Source organism: Eulemur rufifrons, chromosome 7 (genome assembly GCF_041146395.1).
Source record: "Eulemur rufifrons isolate Redbay chromosome 7, OSU_ERuf_1, whole genome shotgun sequence".
Lineage (NCBI taxonomy): Eukaryota > Metazoa > Chordata > Mammalia > Primates > Lemuridae > Eulemur > Eulemur rufifrons.
The window spans coordinates 78,377,364-78,404,266 of record NC_090989.1 but is presented as its reverse complement, the minus strand read 5'-3'; the positions used below and the strand labels follow the sequence as shown (position 1 = coordinate 78,404,266).

General features: G+C 36.8%; 1 protein-coding gene across 3 annotated transcripts in view; it reads left to right on the top strand.

The window, feature by feature from the left end:
- VPS8 (VPS8 subunit of CORVET complex) overlaps positions 1-26,903 on the top strand; it is a 205,136-nt gene that overhangs the window by 135,216 nt on the left and 43,017 nt on the right. For all 3 annotated transcript variants that reach the window (XM_069472823.1, XM_069472821.1, XM_069472822.1), the window contains 7 exons: positions 156-198; positions 3,514-3,617; positions 12,064-12,145; positions 12,538-12,620; positions 21,049-21,129; positions 23,111-23,280; positions 26,547-26,712. In XM_069472823.1, coding sequence (XP_069328924.1) covers positions 156-198; positions 3,514-3,617; positions 12,064-12,145; positions 12,538-12,620; positions 21,049-21,129; positions 23,111-23,280; positions 26,547-26,712 — 729 coding nt within the window. The remainder of the gene's footprint in view (positions 1-155; positions 199-3,513; positions 3,618-12,063; positions 12,146-12,537; positions 12,621-21,048; positions 21,130-23,110; positions 23,281-26,546; positions 26,713-26,903) is intronic.

Below are 26,903 nucleotides of genomic sequence, written 5' to 3'. Positions count from 1 at the left end.
GAGGCCAGGAGTTTAAGACTAGCCTTGGCAATATAGCAAGAACCTGTCTCTACCAAAAAAAAAAAAAAATGTGTGTGTGTGTATATATATATATGTTTGGTGGGTAGAAATATAAAGTGTTCCTTTTAACTCCTATATTCTTTTTATCTCCTTAGCGACTACAGAGCAAACTTCAAGAGATAACACATCAAGGTGAAAGTAAGTTCTTGAGTGTAGTTGATCATTTTTTCCTCCATGAACCCCATGTTTTAAAATGTTATTTAATAAGCTGCATTTATTAATACATTGACATTTCTCCATAATTACTGCTTATCTACTTTAACATGTATCCAAATTCTAGTTAGTTTTCAACAGTTCATAGCAGAAAACCATATAAACCATTGTGGCTTTTTGATGCTATTTGTCAATGCAGTAAAATATACAGAAAATTAGGTACCGTTCATCGATTATCTTTTTGGTTATATTTTTGTACTTATGGTTTGGTTATGTTTAAATGAGGTATATAACTAACATCCTAAAAATTATTTTAATGTGCCAAACAGCAAATCAGCCTATGTTTCTATACCGAATTTATGTAATTTTAACCCAAAGCAGTAAAACTTGACACTTTAGAATCTTGAGTGGCTTTGTCACAGATACAAAATTTTCATCATATTCCTTGACATTATTTATTTTTAAAAATTGTGGTAAAATATACATAACATAAAATTTGGCATTTTGACTATTTTTTATAGTTCAGTGGCATTAAGTCTATTTACGTTATTGTGCAACCATCATCAACAACCACCTCCAAGTTTTTCCATCTCCCCAAACTGAAAATCTATACCCATTAACCAATAATTCACCCATTTCACCTCTCCCTCAGCTCCTGGCTACTACCATTCTACTTTCCACCATTCTTTTTCTGAATTTGATTACCCTAAGTATCTCATATGAATACAGTCATACAGCATTTGTCCTTTTGTGACTGGCCTATTTCACTTAGTGTAAGGTTCATAAATGTTCTAGCATGTGTCAGAATTTCCTTCCTTTTTAAGGCTGAATAATACTCCATCGTATGTATATACCACATTTTGTTCATTTATCTTTTGATGGTTGCTTGGGTTGCTTCTACCATTTGGCTATTATGAATAATGCTGCTACGAACATGGCTGTACAATATCTCTTCCAGACCGAGCTTTCAAATCTTTTGGGAATATAGCCAGAAGTGGGATTGCTGGATCAAGTCATAATTCTATTTTTAGTTTTTTGAGGAACTTCCATACTGTTTTCTATAGTGGCTGCGTCATTTTACATTTCCATCAGTAGTGCACAAGGGTTCCAATTTCTCCACATCCTTGCCAACACTTATTTTCTAGTTTTTTTGATAGGAGCAATCCTAATAGGTGTGAGATGGTATCTATTATAATTGTGGATTTGATTTGCATTTCTCTAATGATGAGTGATGTTGAGCATCTTTTCCTGTGTTTTTTGGCTATTTGTTTATCTTCTTTGGAGAAATGTCTATTCAAGTCCTTCACTCATTTTTTAATCACATGGTTTATTTTCATATTCCTTGATAGTTTCAAAATAGCCCTCTCAAAAGATCAGGGAATTACTTGACAGGTGATTTTTATTTTTGGATTATCCTACCTCTTTAACACACAACACATTTCCTGGACCTATTCGTCCATACATTTCCCTAATATACCTTTACCCTAATTCTCTGTAGATTAATTATCTATATTTTTTGGTGGTTATGGCCTACATGATAGGGTCTGTGTGATATCCCAATCATCTGGTATTATACTAAATCTTCTTAGAACCTCAGTAAACACTTGATTGACTTTTCTATAGTGATAGTCCAGACAGACAATTATTATTTTTATACTATCAGTATGTGTTCAATCAATTTGGTTATGTTAGGTTTGTTGTGTTTTATGTCATTTTTCTTTTTGAATTTAGTGTTGTGAGAACAACTTTTTCAGACAATAAATATATGAAAGACTGATGGAGAATTTTTAAGGAGAGTATTTCTCCAAAATCACTACAAAGATTCATAGGTGGTATGTCTTGAGATGCCACTGTTTTGAATTCCAGTGAAGATAAATTTTCCAGTAATAGTGTCATGTCTGCCATCTACTTTGAGATTCAGTTTTGGCAGCGTGCTTAAGAATTTTTGGAAGATTTGCTAATAGTAAGACATTGTGTTTGGTTCCTATGGGCTATACACGGACTACTAAAACAGGTCTGCCCCCTGCCAAAACAAAAAAGAAAAACTACAGTCTCATGAAGGAGACAGATATGTAAATAAAAAATTTCTAATACAAGTGGAATGGAATGTTATGAAAAGTACAGTGAGAATGGAAAAGGAGCGTGGAAATTAGGGAACTATTTGTAACCCGTGAATCAAAAAGAGTTTTGTGGAAGACTTGACCTATGAAGAAAGACTGGAAGGATGAAGAGTTTGATAGACAAAAGCAGGGAAAGGACCTTCTAGGCTGAGGAGAACTTGGAAGTGCCTGGCTAGTAACCTCAGGGAGTAAGAAATAATCTGCCGACACCAGCGCACAGACAGTGAGGAGGGCCTGAATCTTCACTGTTTCTTTAGTGTCGGAGGCTTACTTACATTCTATTTTTAAGAATTAGGAATTTTTAATGGTTTTTGTGGTAGGGAGTGATCTGGAGGTCAAAAGTTCAATTAAGAGTCTGTTGCAGTAGCTCAGATGAGATGATTAAGAGCTCCACCAGGGTAGAAGTTGTGGGTATATGTGAATACAGGAGTAGAATCAACTAAAATGTGCAGTTTATTTTAATGTGTGGGGTGAAAGAGAGGGAAGCATGAAAGATGATTTATAAACTGGTTGACTTAAAGATGATGGCTCCAGTAACTAAGTTTGGAAATGTGGGGGAAGAGCAAATTTGAAATTAGAAAAATAAGTTGGCTTTTGCACATATAAAGTTCCAGGTACTTGCAGGACATCCACGTGGAGATAAATGTCCTAGGGTCATTAGAAAATTCAGCCTGCAGGTTTTGAACAGAATAAAGGCTGAAGGTGTATGTTTGTAGGTTATTAACAAAGACATGAGAGTTGAAACCACAGAAATGTCTAGAATCATTAAAAAGAAAAATGAAAAGAGAAAAGGGCCTCAGGTAGTATCTTGAGGGAATACCTACATTTAAGAAATAGGCAGAGGAAGAGATAGTACAGCGAGAAAGGTGAAGGATAATCTCTCTACTAACTAATCCACAGACAGGTGATTTGGGATTTTTTCATAGCTAAAGTGTATTGAAATTCTAAGTATGACGTGCTTTATATGTACTATGAATGTCAAACATTTATATGGGAAACTCCTATTGCATAGAATGATTTGTTTTTTAATCTGCTAAACCTTTGTATCAGATTTTATGGATGGTTGTATAATAGAAAACTAAGATGATGCAAATTTAAAAAGGAGTTTAATTTCTCACAGAAACTCTGAGATTATCATTAATATATCCTTAAGTGACATTTATACTTTTTCTTAATCTAGATACCAAAGAGGATCCCTCACTGAAGGATGTTGAAGATACTATGCTAGAGACAATTGCTCTTTGCCAGAGAAATTCACATAATTTGAACCAGCAGCAACGAGAGGTAGGAGAATGACTATTTAGGCATTTAAAAGCCTGTTTTTGTCTGAAACTAGGAATTAATTCCATTTCCACTGCCCTCTCAGCCACCTGAGTTTAATTCAACTGGATTTTAATCACTTTTTAGTGTTCCCAGGAGTATGAGACTCCTGAAGTTATTATGAAGCGTGTGTGGCCTCTTTGTTCTCACCAAAGGCTTTTGTATCTTAGATTTGGCTATGCTGCAAAACTTAAGGCATATGACTACTAGATTTCTCTGCTCTCTTTGAACTGAGATTTTGGGTATTCCATGTAATGGTACCATGGAAATGTCATCATTTATCATCTCTCCTATTCCCTATGGGTGAAAGTGAGCATGAACAACTGGAGGAAAGCTCTCAAGCGATACAGAGAAAGCTGGAAAAAGGTCAAAGAAGGATATGATATAGTAGTTCTCAGCCTTGGTTGAACATCAGAGTCACCTGGGGAGCTTTGAATAATCACATTGCTCAGGCTGCACCCCAGATCAATTAAAATCTCTGGTCTGGGGCTGGGACCTGGTCACGAGTGTGTTTTAAAGCTCTATGCATAATTCTAATGTGCAGCCAAGGTTGAACTACTTCTAGAACAGATCCCAGACTGCACAAAGGAAGAAAACAAAACTGAAGGAGGTATAGTTGAGCACCCGGTACAGATGGGAGTTACAGCAGTGAAGCAGAAAATAAGGGGTGAGATGTTATTTGACAGTTAAATTTTGTAGGTATTTCAGAAAGTTAAGGTATATCATGATGTGGATTAATGCCTCTATGCCTGCCCCTCCTGGGCTTGGGCCACTGACTTGACATTGCCTGGCCACTTTTCACTGTCCGGGTGTTTGAAAGGGGGAACAGGGTTAACATACACACACACACACACACACACACACATATATATATTTAGCTATGCATGCTACAATGAAAATAACAAATCTTGGTATATTTTCTGTTCTTATGAGATGGGTAAATTTCTCCTTTAAGTTTTTATCAAGGAATTTTCAAGGTCATAGATTATAAAAACTCTTTAGAATGTAAATTTTGTAAAACAAACTCATTTACATATGGATGTGACTTTTTCTTTATTAAAAAATTTTGTGAAATGATACATGCTCATCATTTTTAAGAATCATGTAATACAGAAAGTTACACAGGAGAATCTTTTTTAAAAATTACAATATATTCATTCCATCACCCAAAAATAACCATCATTATCATTTGGTGAACATCATTCTAAATATATTTTGTCTGCCTAGGTTTTTGGATCAAATAATGCTTGTTTTTAAAAAATATAGTACTCAGTCTCCTGTAGGAAGCTTATGTAAAACTGAAGAATTTCTTTTGTTGTTGTTGGGTTTTTAAAATTGATAATAAATATGTACATACTTACGGAGTACATGTGATATTTCTATACGTGCATACAATGGGCAATGATGAAGTCAGAGTATTTAGGATACCTGTCACCTCAAACATTTATCATTTCTTTCTGTTGGGAACATTTCAACTCTTCTCTGCTAGCTGTTTTGAAATATACAATAAATTATTGTTAACTGTAGTCGTCCTACTGTGCTATGAAACATTAGAAGTTATTACTTCTGGCCGGGCGCGGTGGCTCACGCCTGTAATCCTAGCACTCTGGGAGGCCGAGGCGGGTGGATTGCTCAAGGTCAGGAGTTCGAGACCAGCCTGAGCGAGACCCCGTCTCTACTAAAAATGGAAAGACATTATATGGACAACTAAAAATCTATATAGAAAAAATTAGCCGGGCATAGTGGCGCATGCCTGTAGTCCCAGCTACTCGGGAGGCTGAGGCAGTAGGATCGCTTAAGCCGAGGAGTCTGAGGTTGCTGTGAGCTAAGCTGACGCCACGGCACTCACTCTAGCCTGGGCAACAAAGTGAGACTCTGTCTCAACAAAAAAAAAAAAAAAAAAGAAGTTATTACTTCTAATTGTATGTTCGTACCCAACCTTTCTTCATCACTCCACCCCAACCCTTTCCAGCCTTTGTTAATCATCATTCTACTCTCTACCTCCATAACATCAAATGTTTTTAGCTCCCACATATGAGTGAGAACATGCTATAATTGTCTATCACATGTTATAAAATGCAAAGATGCAATATTTGTCTTTCTGTGTCTGGCTTATTTCACTTAACATAGTGACCTCCAGTCTTATCCATGTTGCTGCAAATGACAGGCTTTCATCCTTTTCTATGACTGCATAGTATTCAGTTGTGTATATATACCACATTTTTTTTATCCATTCACCTGTCGATGAACACTTAGATTGATTCCATATCTGGGGTTTTGTGACTAGTGCAGTAAACATGGGGGTACAGATTTATACTGATTTTCTTTCCTGTGCATAAATACCCAGTAGCAGGATTGCTGGATCATTTGGTAGTTCTATTTTTTAGTTTCTTGAGGAACCCCCATACTGTTTTCCATAATGGCTGTACTAATTTACATTCTTATCAGCAAGGAATGGATAGCACAAGGGTTCCCTTTTCTCCACATACTCACCAACACTTACGCTATCTTTTAGATAATAGCCATTCTAACGGGTGTGAGATCATATCTTAATGAGGTTTTGATTTGCATTTCCCTGATGATTAGTGATGTTGAGCATTTTTTCATATACCTGTTGGCCATTTGTATGTATTCATTTGAGAAATGCCTATTCGTATCTTTTGCCCACTTTTTAATGGGATTATTTGGGGTTTTTTTGCTGTTGAATTGTTTGCGTTCCTTGTATATTCTGGATATTAGTCCTTGTTGGATGAATCATTTGTAAATATTTTCTTCCATTCTACACATTGTCTCTTCACTATTTTGATTGTTTTTACCTTAATATAGTCCCATTTGTTTGTTGTTGTTGTCTGTGTTTTTAAAGTCTTAGCCATAGATCTTTGCCTACACCAATGTCCTGAAGCATTTCCCCTGTGTTGTATTCCAGTAGTTTTATAGCTTTGGGTCTTATGTTTTTAAGTCTTTAATCTATTTTAGTTGAGTTTTGTATATTGTGAGAGATAGGGGTCTAGTTTCGTTCTTTTGCATATGGGTATCCAGTTTTCCCAGCAGTATATATTGAAGAGGCTGTCTTCTCCATAAGTTCTTGGTGTCTTTGTCAAAAATCAATTGGCTGTAAATATGTGGATTTATTTCTGGGTTCTCTATTCTGTTTCATTGGTCTATGTGCCTGTTTTCCTAACAATAACACACTGTTTTGGTTACTGTGTCCTTGTAGTGTATTTTGAAGCTCAGTAGTGTGGTACCTCCAGCTTTGTTCTTTTTGCTTAGCATCACTTGGGCTATTTGGGGTCATTTGTGGTTCCATGTGGGTTTTAGGATTGTTTTTTCTATTTCTATGAAAAAATGTTGTTGGTATTTTGACAAGTATTGCCTTGAATCTGTAGATTGCTTTGGGTAATATGGTTATTTTGACAATATTAATTCTTCCGATCTATGAGCATGAAATGTCTTTCCATTTGTTTGTGTCCTCTTTAATTTTATTCCTCAATGTTGTGTGGTTTTCATTGTAGAGATCTTTCACCACCTTGGTTAAATTTATTCCTAGATATTTTAATTTTTTTGTAGCTATTGTAAATGAGATTACTTTCTTGATTTTTACTTAGCTAGTCCTGAGAAAGGCTAGTGATTTTTTTATGTTGGTTTTGTATCCTGCAACTTTACTGAATTTGTTTATCAGTTCTAAGAGTTTTTTTAGTGGATTCTTTAGGATTTTCTGCACATAAAGTCATGTAATTTGCAAATAAGGACAATTTGACTTCCTCTTTTCAATCTGAATGCCTTTTATTTCTTTCTCTTGCCTGATTGCTCTGACTAGGCTTTTTAATTGAATAAGAGTGGTAAAGTGGACATCCTTGTCCTATTTCAGTTTTTAGAGGAAAAGCTTTTCCCATTCAGTGTGATGTTGGCTGTGGATTTGTCATATATGGCCTTTATTATGTTATGGTATATTCCTTCTATGCCTAGTTTGTGGAGAGTTTTTATCATTAAGGGATTTTGAATTTTATCAAATGCTTTTTCCGTGTCTGTTGAGGTGATCATATGGCATTTGTTCTTCATTCTGTTGATGTGGTGTACCAACTTTATTGATTTGCATATGTTGAACCATCCTTGCATCCCCGGGATAAATCCCACTTTATCATGGTGTATTACAATTGATCCTTGAACAATGTGAGAGTTAAGGGTACTAACCCTCCCTGCAGTCAAAAATTTGCATGTAACTCTTGACTTCCCAAAAACTTCAGTAATAGCCTATTGTTTACCAGAAGCCTTTCTGAGAACAGAAACAGTCAACACATACTTTATATATTATATGTATTATAATATATACTGTATTATACTAAAGTAAGATAGAGAAAATGTTATTAAGAAAAAAAAACAGGCCGGGTACGGTGGCTCACGCCTGTAATCCTAGCACTCTGGGAGGCCGAGGCAGGTGGATTGTTTGAGCTCAGGAGTTCGAGACCAGCCTGAGGAAGAGTGAGACCCCGTCTTTACTAAAAATAGAAAGAAATTATATGGACAGCTAAAAATATATATAGAAAAAATTAGCTGGGCATGGTGGCGCACACCTGTAGTCCCAGCTACTCGGGAGGCTGAGGCAGGAGGATCCCTTTTTTTTTTTTTTTTTTGAGACAGAGTCTCACTCTGTTGCCCCGGCTAGAGTGAGTGCCGTGGCGTCAGCCTAGCTGACAGCAACCTCAAACTCCTGGGCTCAAGCGATCCTCCTGTCTCAGCCTCCCGAGTAGCTGGGACTACAGGCATGCACCACCATGCCCGGCTAATTTTTTCTATATATTTTTAGCTGTCCATATAATTTCTTTCTATTTTTAGTAGAGATGGGGTCTCGCTCTTGCTCAGGCTGGTCTCGAACTCCTGAGCTCAAACGATCCGCCCACCTCGGCCTCCCAGAGTGCTAGGATTACAGGCGTGAGCCACCACGCCCGGCCCAGGAGGATCCCTTGAGCCCAGGAGTTTGAGGTTGCTGTGAGCTGGGCTGACGCCATGGCACTCTAGCCTGGGCAACAGAGTGAGACTCTGTCTCAAAAAAAAAAAAAAAAGAAAAGAAAAAAGAAAAAAGGAAAAAAAAAAAACCATAATGAAGAGAAAGTGTATTTATTATTTATTAAGTGGAAGTGGACCATCATAAAAGTATTAATCCTCATCATCATCACACTGAGTAGGCCGAAGAGGAGGAGGATGAAGGAGGGGTTGGTTTTGCTGTCTCAGGGGTAGCAGAGACAGTAGAAAATCCATGTAAAAGTGGACCCATGCAGTTGAAACCCACATTGTTTAAGGGTCAATTATATCTTTTTGATGTATTCTTGGATTTGGTTTGCTAATATATTGTTGAGGATTTTTGCATGTATGTTCATCAAGGATATTGGCCTGTAGTTTTCTTTTTGGTTTTGTCCTCATCTGGTTTTGGCATGGTGGTAATGCTGGCTTTGTAAAATAAGTTAAGAGGAATTCCATTCTCTTTAATTTTTTGGAATAGTTTGAAAAGAATTGATTTTAGCTCTTCCTTAAAAGTTTAGTAGAATTCAGCAGTAAAGCCATCTGGTTCTGGGCTTTTCTTTTTCAGGAGACTTTTTCAATTCAATCTCATTGCTCTTTTTTTGTCTATTTAGGTTTTCTGTTTTTCCTAGTTCATTTGATAGGTTGTCTGTGTCCAAGAATTTTTCATTTCCTCTAGGTATTCCAATTTTTTAGTGTTTAGTTGTTCATGATAGTCTCTAATCATCCTTTATATTTCTGTTGTATCAACTGTCTCCTTTTTCAATTCTGATTTTATTTATTTGTGTCTTCTCCCTTTTTTTTTCTGGGGTAATCTAACTAGTAGTTTGTCCATTTTGTTGGTTTTTTATAGAAACAGTCTCACTCTGTTGCCCAGGCTAGAGTGCATTAGCCCAATCATAGCTTACTGTAACCCTGAACTCCTGGGCTCAAGTAATTCTCTCGCCTCAGTCTCCCTAGTAGCTAGTGCTACAGGCACACACCACCACGCCTGGCTAATTTTTTAATTTTTTATAGAAATGAGGTCTCGCTATGTTTCCCAGGCTGGTCTCAAAGTCCTGGCCTGAAGCAATCCTCCCGCCTCGGTCCCCCAAAGTGCTTGGAATTACAGCTGTGAGCCACCATGCCTGTCCTCAATTTTGTTTATCTTTTCAACAAACCAACTTTTAGTTTCTTTGATCCTTTTTATTGTTTTTTTTTAGTCTCTATTTTGTTTTGTTCTGCTCTAATTTTTGCTATTTCTTTCATTTTACTAATTGTGGGTTTGGTTTATTCTTGGCTTTGTTAGTTCCTTCAGGTGTATCATTAGGTTGTTTATTTGAAATATTTCTACTTTTTGATTGCTATTAAATTCCTTCTTAGCACTGCTCTTTTTTTTTTTTTTTTGTTGAGACAGAGTCTCACTTTGTTGCCCAGGCTAGAGTGAGTGCCGTGGCGTCAGCTTAGCTCACAGCAACCTCAGACTCCTGGGCTTAAGCGATCCTACTGCCTCAGCCTCCCAAGTAGCTGGGACTACAGGCATGCGCCACTATGCCCGGCTAATTTTTTCTATATAGATTTTTAGTTGTCCATATAATGTCTTTCTATTTTTAGTAGAGACGGGGTCTCGCTCAGGCTGGTCTCGAACTCCTGACCTTGAGCAATCCACCCGCCTCGGCCTCCCAGAGTGCTAGGATTACAGGCGTGAGCCACCGCGCCCGGCCAGCACTGCTCTTGTTGTATCCCATAGGGTTTTCATTTTCATTTGTTTGAAGAAATTTTTAAATTTCCTTTTTAATTTCTTTATTAAGAAATTTAATTTCTTCTGGATGTTTGCAGCAATAGGTTTCTATCAAGTCATGGGGTTAGGACATTTGTAAATCATATCCAACAAGAAAACATGTCTGAAATGTTAAAATGCATTAGCTTGATTAACCTCAATTTCTTATCTCAAGTGAAGATAATACCTACAATGTAAAGTTATTATGAGATTGATTTTTTAAAAAAATATGTAAGGCCTTTAATACAATGACTAACATAGGAATAAATAAATGATAGATCTCTTTGTTTATCTCTTGACATGGTTGATAACATTAATTAAGATAGCATTAACTTCCATTTCCTGGTCTATTTTATTTTTTTATTTTTTTCATGGATTATTACCTTCTTTTTTTTTTTATTTCATCTTATTGTTATGGGGGATACAGGATTGCAGGTTACATACGTTGCCCATGTACCGCCTTCCCCCCCAAGTCAGAGCTCCAGGCGTGTCTGTTCCCCAGATAGTGCGCGTTGCACCCATCGTGTAGGTATATATCCCTCCCTTCCCCACCCCCCCCTTCCCGAGTCAGCACCTTCAAGCGTTACCATTCCCCAAATGGTGCGCAATGCACTCATTATGTAGGCATACACCCATCCCCTCCCCCACCCCCACCTCAGTCTGATATCCGATTGGTGTCATTCCCAGATGTGTATTTAGGTGATGATCAGGGAAACCAATTTTCTGGTGAGTACATGTGATGCTTGTTTTTCCATTCTTGGGATACTTCACTTAATATAATGGGTTCCAACTCTCTCCAGGAGAACCATAGAGATGTCGTATCTTTATTATTTCTTATAGCTGAGTAATATTCCATGGTATACATATACCATAGCTTACTAATCCAATCATGTATTGATGGGCATTTGGGTTGTTTCCACATCTTTGCTATGGTGAATTGTGCTGCTATAAACATTCGGGTACATGTGTCTTTGTTACAGAATGACCTTTTTTCCTTTGGGTATGTGCCCAGTAATGGGATTGCTGGATCAAATGGCATGTCTACTTGAATCTGTTTAAGATACCTCCATAATGCTTTCCACAGGGGTGGCACTAGTTTGCAGTCCCATCCTGGTCTATTTTATATTAGGAAATATAAAATAGTGCTTGATATGAAAAAACTTTGGATAACCTTTACTCATTTATCTTGGTTGTCATAGCTGAAGAAAATTGGGTGTGGGGTCAGTAACTGTGGGTTTATTTCTTTCTGTGGCTCATAGGCTTATTTTAGACTTTGTCAGTGATACATTTATACCAGAGTAGATAAGAAGCTAGCAGGAAGCTCATCTCTGGCGTCTTTAAACCTACCCTTTCCTGAGACACATAAGATTGCAGTTCCAAGGCTTAGACTTACTTAACTTCGGCTTTCTTATGTTTCCCAAGGCTGCATGATAAAGATATCTGTTCTAGCTATGGTCTCTGCTTTTTATTGTCTTTTCCCTTCCCTGTCAAATGCTTCCTTTTTCCTTTTTCTAATTTCCACTGACAAATGTATGTGAGAAGTACGTTTTAACCTTAAAACGCTAGGCCGATGTTAGTTATTCTTGAAAATAACAGAACACTTTTGTTTTTCTTTGATTTCCTCTGACATCATAGGCACTCTGGTTTCCATTATTGGAGGCAATGATGGCCCCTCAGAAGCTGTCCGGTTCAGCTGTCCCTCATCTACACTCTGAAGGTAAGTTCCTCAGAACCAAAGTAACTGAGTCACCTGTATCATCAGTCTAATTTTTATTTGCAAAAACTATAAATATGATATCTTTTCCCAATATTATATTCTTATCATTTTCCTTAATGAAACCATATTGTAGTGTTGATCTCAATCTTTCGGGTTTAATTGTCTCCGTTGTGCCATTTATTTAATTTATCATGAATAATAGTAATCTTAGCAACTTATAATTTATCTTTAATAGCAGTAGTCTCTGCAATTTAACTTTAAAATATCAAATTGTTCTTGGTTGGCTGCATTTCTAAGAAGCTATGTAAATCCACTATTTTCCCCTGACTTACAGGAAAAACTGAGAAATCTTATTTTAAACTAATCTTAATATTAACATTTTGTTATAACAGCCCTGAAATCTTTGACCATGCAAGTTCTAAACAGCATGGCAGCATTTATTGCCCTTCCATCAATCTTGCAAAGAATCTTACAGGTGAGTTAAAAGGGGAAAAAAATTAAATGTTGACTGATTATGTATAAATAACAGCAAATTGGGATGATGTTTAAATGGATCTCGAGCCTAATGTAGGTAATTTTTCGCATTAGCTATATATATCTAATTTATGGCCCTCATCCCTGAATCTTTTCTGTCAGCCCATTGGTGTGAGTTTGCCTGACATAAGCTCGTGACCTTCAGTTGGGGCGTGCAGCCTTCAGATGTTCGCTGTTACCTTGGGATTCAGATACACAAGTTTCTTATGGGTGTGCCACCTGGGAGAGAAGTGTCATTTATTTCCAGCTGTTTATGCTTCTTAAAAAAAGATAACCTAAAATATATTTTTAGAAAAGTCAGTGAGCATTCTTGGGGAAACAGCAGAAATTATACTTAGAATCCATTTTGTCTTCCCTCATTTCATACAGTATAGAGACACACCAAAACACAGACAAACAAAAAACCCCCAGCAATATGATGCCATTGGTCTTTATGATTTTCACATGATTTTTATTCAGTCATGAATGTCCCTATCTCTTTTAAGACTCTCCAAGCTCTACTTCCCATTTTGTATTAAGCCCCTGGGCCTTTACTGATAAAGACTAATGCATCCAGTAGTCCCTGTCATCACATAGTAGTACACCATCCTTTAGAATATATTTTTACACATATTTTCTCATTTGATCTTAGCAACTGTCGTGTTGAATAATTCTTTGCTATAGACTACTTCTCATATCCATCTTAAAACACATTAATCGTAAGGTTTTTAATCATATATAAAATAATATCTTCATAAGTCAGAAAATAAATTAGAAGAAATGAAATCCTAAAGCCAAAAGTGGGCTCTCTCTCAATATATATGTTTTGCTTTTTGTTGAGCTTTAACCACACATTATGATATGTAAATTATAACAAAAATCTATCTTTCTCTTGGCAAAAGCATATGTTTATTAAAATTTTTGTATTGCAAGGCTTTGGAATCCAAAAGTCTTTTGACAGTTGAAAATTTTTTATTCTGAGTTATACTGGCATTCGTTTAATTGTTTTCTTATTTTCCACTTTCAGTGGTTAACTGCCACTGATCAGGAGGTATGCTATTTCTTAAATTCCTTATTCCCATGTTTGTAATTACTATAATAACTCTCCCTTATATTTGTACAGCACAGATATGATCTCATTCGAATCCCACAATAATCTGTTGTGGAAGGTAGGGCTACTAGAAAAATTTCTGCTGACAAAGGAGGAAACTGAAGTATAGAGAAGTTAAGTGCCTGGCCTGTCATTAGTGGCAGAACCTGGACTACTGCCAAAGTCTCCCATTTTCTAATTTATGTTCTTTTCTGTTACATCATGTAAGCTTTTGTTATTTGTTTCAGTCCCTGGTCTTTTGGGAGTTAATTAATAATTATTTTGGGGAGTGGTAACACTTGAAGGTGCTGACTCAGGAAAGGGGGGGTGGGGAAAAATATGAAACTATTGTTTTTAACTTGCACTGTTCACTTAATAATTTATCATGAATAAAAAAAAAATAAAATAAAAAAAATATATATAAAAAAAAAAAATAATTATTAATTACATGTTACCCTGTTTGGTCATTACCTACATAGATAAAAGGCACAGTTCTTTCCCCACAAGAGCTCTTTTAAGGGAGACAAAAAATGTTCTGATACAACTATTCATAGTGCTCTATGCAAGTAATAGTGGCCACCTTTAGGATTATCTGCTCTGAACCCATGTAGGGTAATTGCCATGTCTGCATCCCTGCACTCAGTCCGCATGATAACAGCAGGAGCAGCCCTGGGAAAGCATGCCCCTGCCTCCTGGCTCCAACCGATTGGCCCTGTTTAGGCCAGTTGCCCACCCTGGGTCAATCAGGGTCCCTTCCAGGAATTTTACCACTGAACTTGAGAAGGATATATAAGTCTCTTTTCAGGTCTCTGGTTTATATCAGGTTCAAATTTCAGCTGACAGTGATTGCTTTTCCATTGTATGAACTGGAATAATGAAAAAGAATAATCTACAGAGAGAAGGGGAGGATTGAAGCAGACAAACAAAGAGGGGAACAGACAAGATGCATAAAGAGGATTCAAGACATACATACCAGAAAAGAAGACAATGTGGAGAGAAAATTCTGAATGACATTTGAGTCCCTCATTGTAGTTCTTAAGGCTTACTTACATTCCTTTGCTTGGATCCTTGAAACACCCCAGTGCCTCTATAGTTATTATCTTTTTTGAATAAGTTAGATTGAGTTGGATTTCTGAATATATATATAGCCAAAGAAGTACCAATAAAAACATATATCTGAAGCAGACAAGGGAATTTGGAAAGATTTCCTGGAGGATGAGATGTCTAACCTGAATCTTAAAGAGCAAAGGAATCAGGGAAAGAAAGGAGGTAGGATTAGTCTAAGCAGAGAGAACTACATATATAAAGACTTTGAGGTGAAAACATGGTACATTTGTGGAGTTGCAAGTGTTCAAGAAAATCACAGAGCTGAAATTTGAGAGATAGGCTGGGACTGTGTCTTTAATTGCTTTGTAATCTATGGTGAAGACTTTGGATTTTATTCTAAAATCAATAAATTGTCATCAAGATTTTAAATAGAGGAATGATGAAATGAGGGTTTTCTTTAGAAATATCACTCATCCTGCATTATACAGGGTAAATGGGAAGCAATCAAGACTACAGACATCAAGATACCTAGATATAATAAGCACTCAAAGTTCGTTAATTGGGTTGCATACAATGAAGAGGATACAATGGATTTGGAAATTACTTGGGTGATAGAATCCACTGGACTTTTATTGTTTATATGTAGAGAGACACAAAAAGAACCTAGTTAATCCCCTGCTTTCAGGTTCACTTGGCTAAAGTGAGCAGTAAGGGAATAACACAACTAGAGTTTAGAGGAAGAAGTTTAGAGTTTAGAGAAGAAATGGCAATGTAGACTTGGAAGTCTTCAACGTAGAAGTGGTAGTTAAATTCTTAAAACTAGAGGAACTTATGAGGCAGTGAATGAGCGTGGAAAGCAGAGGGACAAAGATGGCATTCTAGGAAACATGTCAGAGTCAGATCTATTTACCTATTTTTACATGTCTTTAGAATATAAGGACCTTAAGAGATAAGATTACACTTTACCTAGGGCTCTATCACCGTCACCTAGCCCAGAGGCACCAAACATATAACACGTACTCAACAAATATTTCTAGAGTGAATAAAAATCAAGGATGGAGGAATCCTACTTCTGGGTAAGATGGAATAACAGAGACTGGATTTACCCTCCTTAAAACAACACCAAACTGGACAAAAGGTATGAAACAGTGATTTTCAAATAGTGGCTATCATGTAATAAGGGACAGTGATTCCTAAGAGACAGGAAATAACAAAGTATGCCCTATATTTGCCCCAGCTTAATGTCTTGAGAAAGTTTCTAGGCAATAGTGCAGGAAGGGGGATCTCAAGCAGTTTCCAACATACTCATCGATTTGGGGAGATGAATGTAAGAGTCAAGGTGGTGAGAGTTTGCAGGGAAAGTACTAAGAACTACAAAAAGAGAGAACGCTGGAGATGTGAAGAAGGCCTCCCTAAAGTATTAGCACTTGCATATGAAGAAACTACCTAGGCCAAGAAAGAACCACCCAAGAGGATTTGAGGGAACGATAGTCATACTCATGCAAGGCCAAGAATAGTGCTTTTCCACCAGCAAGACTGGAAAACCTCATAATTCCCAGGACATTGAGTAGAGTCTGTAGAAGTACTCAATAATGAAAAACAGCCCTAGATGGCTCCAGTCATGCCTTACAGATCTTGAAAACAAGACCTGAAAGGATTAAACTGTTTTAGGATTAAAGTTTCCAAGTAACTGCATCCCAGATCAAAGCTTAAACGTACTCTTAGGAATACAAAATTACTCAGGACCCAACAGTATAAAATTTACAGTATATGATATTCAATCAAAACTCACAGAGAAGTTGGAAAATGGAACTGAGATATGACGCAGATATTAGAATTAACAGACAAAGACATCAAAACAGAAGAAAAGATTAGTGAGCTTGAAGACATAGCAATACAGATTATGGAAAATGAAACAGAGAAAAATGAGTCAGAAAAGAACTAAGAGTATCAGTGAACTGTGGCACAATTTCAAGTAGCCCAATATAGGTATACTTGGAGTCCTGAAAAGGGAGTCAGTAGAAAAAAAGTTGAAGTAATAATGGTTGAAATTTTTCTAAGTTGTTTGAGAACTATAAGATCAATGAAACCCAAACTCAAGAAACGTGAAGAAAGTAACAACAAAGTTCATCATAATTGCTCAAAACCAGTGACAAGTAGGAAAGCTTAAATGCAACCAGAGGGAAAAAAACACACATTACATACAGAGGAAGAAAACTAAGAATAACAGCAGATTTCTACTGAATGCTCACAGCCACTTTGACAACAACAGCAGAATACACATTCTTCTCAAGTATACGTGGAACATTTACCAAGATAGATCATATTCTGGGCTATAAAAACAAGTCCCAGTAAATTTAAAAGGATTAAAGTGAAAAAAAAAATATGTTCTCTAACTGCAATGGAATTAAGTTGGAAATAAATAGCAAAAAGATAACAGGAAAATCCACATATATTTGGAAACTAACACACTTGTAAGTAACCCATGGATCAAAGAAGAAATTAAAAGGGAAATTAGAAAGTATTTTGAACTTAGTGAAAATGAAAAAATAGCATATCAAACTTTGTGGAATGCCACTTAAGCAGTACTTAGGGGACATGTATAGCCCTAAACACCTATATTAGAAAAGAAGAAAGCTTCAAGTAAGTGTGAGCTCGACTTCCACCTTAAAAAACTCAAATTGAGGAAGTTCCCCTGTATTCCTAGTTTACTGACAGTTTTTATTATAAACAGGTGTTGGATTTTATCAAGTGCTTTTTCTGCATCTACCGATATGATCATATGATTTTTCTTCTTTAGCCTGTTCATGCAATAGATTTTCATTAATTGATTTTTCAATGTTGAATAGCTGGGGAAGTAGCAATACCCTCATATTTCTCATGAGGAAAGTGCCACTCAGAAAAACTAAATAACTTGCCTTAGTTAACTCAGTTATTAAGTGTGAACTGCTGGAACATTAATCCAGGTCTTCTAACTTCAAGTTTTAGGCCTTTTCCTCTGTACCTAACACTAGTCAAGGTGTTTTTCATATCTACCTCACTTTATCAGGTCCTCTGGGGAGAAGGTAGGGAGTGACAGTTATTTAGAGGCACAATTGCACAGATATAACTGAAAAAAATTAGTTTTTTCAAAAGGGGTAGTCACGTGATAAAAGATTCTCAAAGATCTTCTTGACCTCCACATGTTTATTCAGACTGATACCTGGGACCTGAATTGTACAGTCCTCTTTCATGAATATTAAGTGATAAGTAAGAGAGCATTTTAAGGATCCATATTTATGTTATATGTGTTCTGTCTTCATTCTGTAGCAAAAATAATTCTTGGCTTCTGAGAAGCTGTTTATGGCTTTCTTACTGAGAAAATTAAGGCAAATAAATGATTTATCTACTCTTCTGCTTAGGGCATCATTCATATTTAAAGTAATGCTCAATTAGTAAAGATTTTAATTTTAAAACAAACCATGTACCTAATACAATAGGTGCCAGAAAGCAATAGGAAAAAAAGTGTTCATCACATCTTTTTCTAGTGTGCTTTTTGAAAAACACGTTTATGCAGAGTACTCAAGTGTGCTTTTCTTTCATAGTTTACAAGTAAGTTAAAGAGAAACCTCAGCAGTTATTCATTGCTGAAGAATCTGGCTGACATCTTTGGAAAATAATTTGAAGAGCTGGTGGGTTGGCACATGCTGTGCTAGAAACTTTGAGCTCCCTTTTGCATTCCATAATTTATATGTTGTCCCAGCATGAGGTTGTTTTCATGATTTTGCTTTTAAATTATGCATATTACAGTGAAATGTACTGAAATAAATATAGAAATGACCTATAAAGATTTCTTCTTTTTCCCAAAATTTAACCTTTTAAGACCTCCTTATTTTATAAACCACACTTGTCATAAATGCATCCCAGAGCTGTACTGTCATATCGGGTACACACATTATAGTAGATACCATAATAGGTTTTTAGGATAAGATTTTGCATGTTGATACTTTGAGAAATAAATGCATTTATTAAGAGCTTGGCCAAAAGCATAATTAAGTGAAGATGAGAAGCATTAACTTGGGACTATTCTTATACAAAGAAAGTAAAAAGAAAAAATTGTCCAGTGGACGTATGGCTTGTTTTTCTAGTGAAGAACTAGTCTGAGATATCCATAGTCTTGCCTTTTCTAAACAGCCCTCACATATCTGACAGGGTATCTTTAGCTTAAAAATAGATCTCTAGCTGTGAAACAGAAAATTTTTCTATTAAGCTGAAGACCAAACTTGTAAATTTGTTAATTAGTACACAAATATATAGTTATTTTGTACTTTGAATTTCTTCAAGCATGGCCACAGCAGCTGAAGAAGCCAGAGAAACTTCTGACAGACAGTCTCATGCTGCTCTAGACAAACTCAAAGTACTGAAAACCTGTCTTAGAAACTGCACAACCTAGTCTTTGAGAGCCATCACTGGAGCCCAGAAGAGAAAAATAAGCAAATCCTGAGACTGTGTTGCACAAGTTTTTCCTGCTTTCATAGCCTTTTTTCTTTCTGACCTCACATTTACTCTTACAGCAGCAAGATTTCAATAACCTTTACTCCCTGAGAAATAGCCAGAAATGTTATTCATGTTTTCTAGCGGTCATTTGTTTATCATTTAGTTTACCCATATTAGTTACCCATATTTTCCAGCAAAAATTATTTATTTGGTTTATTAGTTTATATATCTATACTTGGGAGACCAGTATAGTGTGTTCATTAAAAGCATGATTTCTGAAGTACCTAGATTCAAATCCCATCCTATCTGCTTAATAGTTTTGTGACTTAGAGAAGTTTACATAACCTCTCTAAGCCTCAATTTCTTTATTCATAAAAGTTGTTGAAGGAAATTAGTGATATGGTATACATAAAGTGCTTCACACTTAGCACTGTACTTCACATGGTAGCCGCTTAATAAATAGCAGTTACTTTTATCATAACTGTATAGTTGGATTCCCCTATTTGGCATGGAAAACAGTCATTTATCTCCTACTACATAACCAGATATTAGAGTAAAGTAATAGACTTGACATATTTATTGGCAATTTTTAAAATTATAACCATCAGTCTAGCCAAAGGTGCAGTAAAATGAGCACACAAATATGCTCAGGGAGATAAAAAATCTTATAATAAACTTTTTGGTAGAGCAATTTGGCAGTATATACTGATAGCCATAAAAATACTCTTTGAGTCTGTAATTCCCTATCCAGAAATCTCCACTAAAGAAAGAATCAGAGATTTAGACCAAGAGTTACAGCTGCTAGCATTTGATAATGTTGTGTGGGGTTTGGGGAAGGGGAAAATTTAAATGTTCCATAGCAGGGAATGACTGAATAAAACATGGTATTTTCACATAATTCATACTCTGCAGCTATTAAGAAATCTTTGATGATATGGGAGAGTGCTCACAATATACCATTAAGTTTAAAAAAAGGACATAAAAATATTATGTAAAATACTCAAATTTTGTATGCAAAGAAATGCATCCCTTCTTCTCTCCCTTTTTCTCCTCCCCTAGAAACAAGAATGTAGACGAATATATATCAAAGTATCAACAGTGTTTATCTCTGGGTGGTTGGATTTCAGTTTTTGGTTTTTGGTTTGTTTGGGGTTTTTTGTGGTACACTTCACTGTTTTCCAAATAGTACATAATAAAAAAGTTACTTGGCACACCTTATATGAAAAACAGTGGTGGGAAGATTGGGTGTCTAGATATCTGTTGTTTATCAGCAGTGACTTTATTGAAAAAAGCTTTGAAAAACTGAAAACTGTTTTCTCGGATCCCGCTTGTCTCCAAAACTGAAGCAATTTAGTTGGTTTGGGCCAAGAGGTGGTTAAATTGGATCACAAGAGAAGTTGTTGACATATTCTAAGTGTTCCTGAGTATATTGGTTTTAATGCAGCAGATAAAAAAGGGCTCAAAGAGGGAGAGTTGATGTTTAATATGAAGGAAAGGAAGCTTCTTGCAGAAATAAAATCAAAGTAAAGTTTAAATAGATTTGCAAAAAAAAAGGGGCTTGGTTTATTTAAATTTGATTTTTCTAAAATATTTGAGACAGTCAAAGGGAGACTTATGTGCATTTCTAGTGGAAGATTCATAGAAGAATAAATATTTTGTGACTGTAGAAAAATACTTAAGAGCATTTTGCTTTTTGGGATAACTTATATTTTAAAGTAACTTTAAAATACCAGAATCATAAAAGAATTCTAATTTATTGTAATTTTTTTTAAATTAGGATCCAGTTTATGGAAAAGGAAAACTTGGAGAAATCCAGGGACTTATTCTGGGCATGTTAGATACCTTTAACTATGAACAAGTAAGTAAGCTACTTGCTGTATCTCAGATTGTCATAAGGCAGAAAAGCCATTGCTTTTCTTTTTTTTTTTATTTTGCACCTATACTTTTTAAAAAAAAATTACTATGTATTTATTGGAAGTTAGATAGAATGATTTTTTTTTTTTTCTGTTTTTAAATTTCTCTTGACCTTAATTTATATACACCACAAACACACACACACACACACATACACACCCAGAGTGTGGAAATGCATCTAATTCAGATTTATTTTATTTTTTGATTCATTGGCAGTGAGACAAGTATCTTTTTGTGAAAATGAAAGTATGAGAAACTTTCTGTAAAAATAATTGAATACAAAGCTATAACCAATAAAAAGAAAGGGTCAGCATGGATATACAAAATTGCAAAATAAAATTAAATGAATGTTCTTTTAAATGCTGTGTAACAGATGTTTGCCACTAATGCATAAATGGTCACCAGTCTTTCCTTAACTTAAAATTGCCTTAACTTTAATTCTCAATAAGAGATTTGAGATTTTTTTCTTAGTGTACTTCAAAGTGACTCGTGAAGCCACCTAGGAAAAGTGCCATTTAGACATGTTAGATATAATGTCTGCTTTTTTAAGAGTTTAAGAGAAGAAAAAGAAAAATTTGGATGACTGAGCTTTTCCTAGAGTGTTGTAAGAATTGCAGTTTGGCTAAGCAGAGCCCAGTGAAGCTGGATACTCCTGCAGGCACACATTCCAGGTTGGCAGAAGTAAAGCTGAGTGAAGGCAGAAAATTTTTGCCAATTTTAGACCTATGGAAGAGGAGAAAAAGATGCATTGATTGGAAAAAATTAGAATGGACAATTAGTTTTGCATTACAGGCAAATTAAAGAGCTAAGCTGTATAGGAAGGAAAGTGGGCAGTACCTAGCCCTATCTTCCCCTTTGGGACTGACAGAAAAGAACCCAACTCCATATCCAAATGATATATATGAGTGTTGAGAATTAGTTATAGTATGAAAACAATATAAGCACAGAGAGCCTTAAAATGACTTAATATGATATCTGTGAAAATGTTTTTATGTGACTTAATGACAGATGTCACAGTCTCGAATAGATTCAAATGACTTATAAGTGCTGATCAGGAAAATTTGATCTCTCTGCCCAGGAAAGATGAAAACTGAGTAATGGCCATTAGCTTTTCCAGTGAAGGTTATTTGAAACATTGCCATAAATGCAATTTCAGTAAAAAGTCAGGGATCCAGATTTGGCTGTGTTTTTTTGTTGTAACACTCTGAGGTGTTCAAAAAGAGAAGTTATGGCTGGGCGCAGTGGCTCATGCCTGTAATCCTAGCACTCTGGGAGGCCGAGGAGGACGAATCGTTTGAGCTCAGGAGTTCGAGACCAACCTGAGCAAGAGCAAGACCCTGTCTCTACTAAAAAAATAGAAAGAAATTAGCTGGACAACTAAAAACATATAGAAAAAAATTAGCCAGGCATGGTGGTACATGCCTGTAGTCCCTGCTACTTAGTAGGCTGAGGCAGAAGGATTGCTTAAGCTCAGGAGTTTGAAGTTACTGTGAGCTAGGCTGACACCACGGCACTCTAGCACGGGCAACAGAGTGAGACTCTGTCCCAAAACAAACAAAAAAAAAAGAAGTTAATATATAAATGGAGTGAATAAATAGATTTAGCCTTATCTAGTCATTTGAAAGCCATCAATACTGAATTAAACCACAGAGTGAGAGAACACACATTTCTCAGTAGTAAGTAGTGACAGACTTAAGAATCTTAACAATGTGTACACTCATCATTACTCTGCACATTAATATTAACTGCTTGGATCTGGAGGTTTTGATGTTTGTTTCTTTCATCAACTTTATGCCTTTATAATGTGTTTTAGTTTCAGTTGTTTGTAGTTGAAAACTAAACAAGTGTTATTCCCCATGCATCTCCTCTATCTCTTTCATTTTATAACCTTTTGGTTGTTTGTTTTTTGTTTTGGTCTTTCATAGACTCTGCTGGAAACAACAACTAGCCTTCTAAACCAAGATCTCCATTGGTCATTGTGTAACCTTAGAGCTTCGGTCACTAGAGGACTGAATCCCAAACAGGATTACTGCTCTATATGTTTGCAGCAGTACAAGAGACGCCAAGAAATGGCTGATGAAATTATTGTGTTTAGGTAAGAGAGGGAGGGAAATGTTACATGTGTGGCGTGTGTACATACATGGCATTACCAAGCAGGAATACACGTGGATACACAGCCAGTCAGCCATTCTAGCAGTGAACACCACAGGCAAGTTCCTGCCCTGACAGACCTTACGACCTGCATGGGAATGGGGAGGGGTGGAGGTTAGGGTACTCAGGAAATAAATCAGTGCAGAGGAGTAAGAGCTATGAAGAAAAATAAAACATGGAGCAAAGGGATAGAAGGATGAAGTGTTCAGGATGAGAGTCTATTTAATGAGGGAAGACATCTCTGAGGAAGTGACATTTTAGCAGAAAGAGAGATAGGAATGAAGGTGCTGAGAGGTGTCTGGATTCCAAATATATTTTAAGGGAAGGGCTAACTTGCTAGGGTAGTAGATACAGAGCCGGAAGGAAAAATGAGGTCTTTGGCCTGAGCAGCTGGGTGAACGTGGTCTCATTGTGTAAGATGAGGAGGAACAGGTGTAAGGAGCTGGAGAAGTGAAGAGTTTTGTCTTGTGCACGTTAGGTTTGAGGGGGCTATTAGACATCTAAACAGGGATGCCAGGTGGACAGATACTCTAGTCAGAAATCTGGAGACGTGTGGGCATTGGAGATGTAAATCCAAAATCATCGGCACATAAGTGATATTTAAGCCACAGTGCAAAGAGAGAAGCGGTCTCGTACAGAAGTGAAGGGGTTCGTCCCAGGAGCAAAGATAGCTCATCCGTAATATATGGATAGAGGCAACATAATATGGACTAGGAGCCAAACTTCTTGAGTTCAAATATTGACTTTGCAACATGCCAGATGAGAGACTTTGGACAAGTTATTTAATCTCCTTATATCTTAGTTTCCTCATCTGTAAATTGTGATGACAGTAGCTACCTCTAGGGTTTCATGAAGATTAAACAAGGTAATTTATGTAAGGTACTTGTAACAGTGCCTGTCATGAGCGCGCACTATGCAAGTGTTAGCTATGCAGGAAGCCTGGTAGATTTGGTGGATGTTGGGGGAGTAGTTCCCATCACATAAAAAACCCATTCATTCAACAAATATTTATTGAGCACCTGCTGTATGCCAGCTACTGTTCAGAGGCATAGGATACAGAATGAACAAAACATAGGATCTGCCCTCATGGAGTTTGCATTCTGGCAGTGGCATACAATAAACAAATAAGTGAAATAACATATAGTGGTAACTACTATGGAAAAAAAAAACCATGTTAAGGGAGATAGAGTGTTGGGGGGGTGGATATCTTATATAGAGTGGTCACGGCAAGACTCAAAGTGACTTACGAACAGACAATTTTAAAATTAATCAATAAAAATACAATTAATAATTATATGAATAAAAGTTAAAGCATGTTATAAAGGAAAGAGAATGTTGGGAGCTACTAATTTATAAAGACTAGTCAGGGAAAGCCTCATGTTTAAGTGAGTTTGAGCAGAGACCTAAAGGAAGCGGCTATGCATATCAGAAGAGGGTGCCCCGGGAGGAGGGTCACAAGTGCTAAGACCAGGAAGCAGGAGCATTCTTGACATGCCTGAGGAGCAGTGAGGGGGGAGGCTAGAGGTGTCTGAGCAGGATGAAGCAAGGGAAAGATGAGGAAAGGGGACTTCAGAGGAAGAGCAGGGGCCAGCCAAATCGTGTAGGAACTGGGTCTTTATAAAGAGTTAGACTTTTAGGCCGGGCGCGGTGGCTCACGCCTGTAATCCTAGCACTCTGGGAGGCCGAGGCGGGTGGATCGCTCAAGGTCAGGAGTTCAAGACCAGCCTGAGCAAGAGCGAGACCCCGTCTCTACTAAAAATAGAAAGAAATTATCCGGCCAACTAAAATATATATAGAAAAAATTAGCCGGGCATAGTGGCGCATGCCTGTAGTCCCAGCTACTCGGGAGGCTGAGGCAGTAGGATCGCTTAAGCCCAGGAGTTTGAGGTTGCTGTGAGCTAGGCTGACGCCACGGCACTCACTCTAGCCAGGGCAACAAAGCAACACTCTGTCTCCAAAAAAAAAAAAAAAAAAAGAGTTAGACTTTTTTCTAAAATGAGAAATGGATGGTTTTGAGGATAGGAGTGACATGATCTGAACTATATCTTAAGGACCACTCTGACTGCTGTGTAAGCCAACTGACCACTTAGGCTATTGCAGGAGTCATGTGAGAGAGGGCCCCGGTTAATAGTAATGAAGTAAGAAGCAGTAAGATTCTGAAGATACAGCTGATAAGATTTGTTTCTAGATTGGATGTGGGGTGTGATAGAGACTAGTCAAGGATGACTCCAGAGTTTTTGGCCTTAGAAACTACAAGACTGTAGTTGCCATTAATGGAGATGGGGAAGGTTGGATGAGAGCATGCAGTGGGGTGGAATGGAATGGAAATCAGAAGTGTGGTTTTGGACTTGTTAAATTTAAGGTGCCTACTAGATATCTAAAGTAGAGTTCTTGAGGAGAGAAAGAGATAGATAGGGTGTAGGGAGAGAGGTCTGGGCCGAAATTGGGTAGTCATCAGGAGGAGGTTGTATTTTAAAGCTATGAAACCTATAAGTAATCACTAAAGGAGTAAGGGTAGTTAAACAAGAGTATAAAAGAGAAAGTTTATATATAGAAAGAGAAAGTAGGGGAGAAAAAGAGTATAACAACTATAGAAAAGAAAAGAATTGACTTCTGAGGTGATCCAATATTGCAGGTTGGAGAAATGAGGAGAAATCAGTAAAGATGACTGAGAATCACACTCAATACTCAACTTCTAGGAGGTGCATTTGGTAATTTAGTGTAATCAGTAGGGAATTTCTTCACAGGAATAATATAAGGATTTACTATAGCGAAGACATTTTTGTAAATGTTTAATCAAATCACAACCCTTGCCTTGAATTTAATGAGGCAGATCACTCGTTATTATCAAGCCGCTTATGTAATTATGATTTTTCCCAATTCCCTTTTTCTCGAACTATCTAAAAAGACTGTCAGAATTTCATAGTTTGAGATGTGAATAGAAGTTCTTCTCATCCTCCAGGTGGTTTGTATCAGAGAACTATGATTCTGTTCCTACTCACAACTCAAGTATACAAATATGTGAGTCTGTTTTTTTAAAGAGAAGACAGCAACAAGTACATTTCCTTTCTTATGTCTTACCCTGTACAACCATCAGTGCATTTCAGCTTATCAGAAATCTTTATTGCTTATAAGTACACTCTTATCATAGCTTATGTTTATGGATTTTATGATAATGAAAAGCGCAACCTGGTTGCCTTCATTTTGCAGCTGTGGCCATTTGTATCACGCATTCTGTCTACAAAACAAAGAATGCACCACAGAAATTGAGGGCCAAACAAGATGGACATGCTACAAGTGCAGCTCAAGTAACAAAGTGGGAAAACTAAGTGAAAATTCATCTGAAATTAAAAAGGGAAGGATAACCCCGTCACAGGTAAGATTTGTTTTCATGGCAAAATGGAGAGAGTCTTTTCTCACCAGTGTCATTTATGCTTGCCCTCATTTTCTTCAGGTCCTATAGACCTCAACAAATTTTCCTGATGGCTACTGAGTACATGAAATCTTCTGTTCAGTCCCGCTTCGTGTTTGAAGAGCCTCTCCTCTCTGCTCAGCACTGAAAAACAC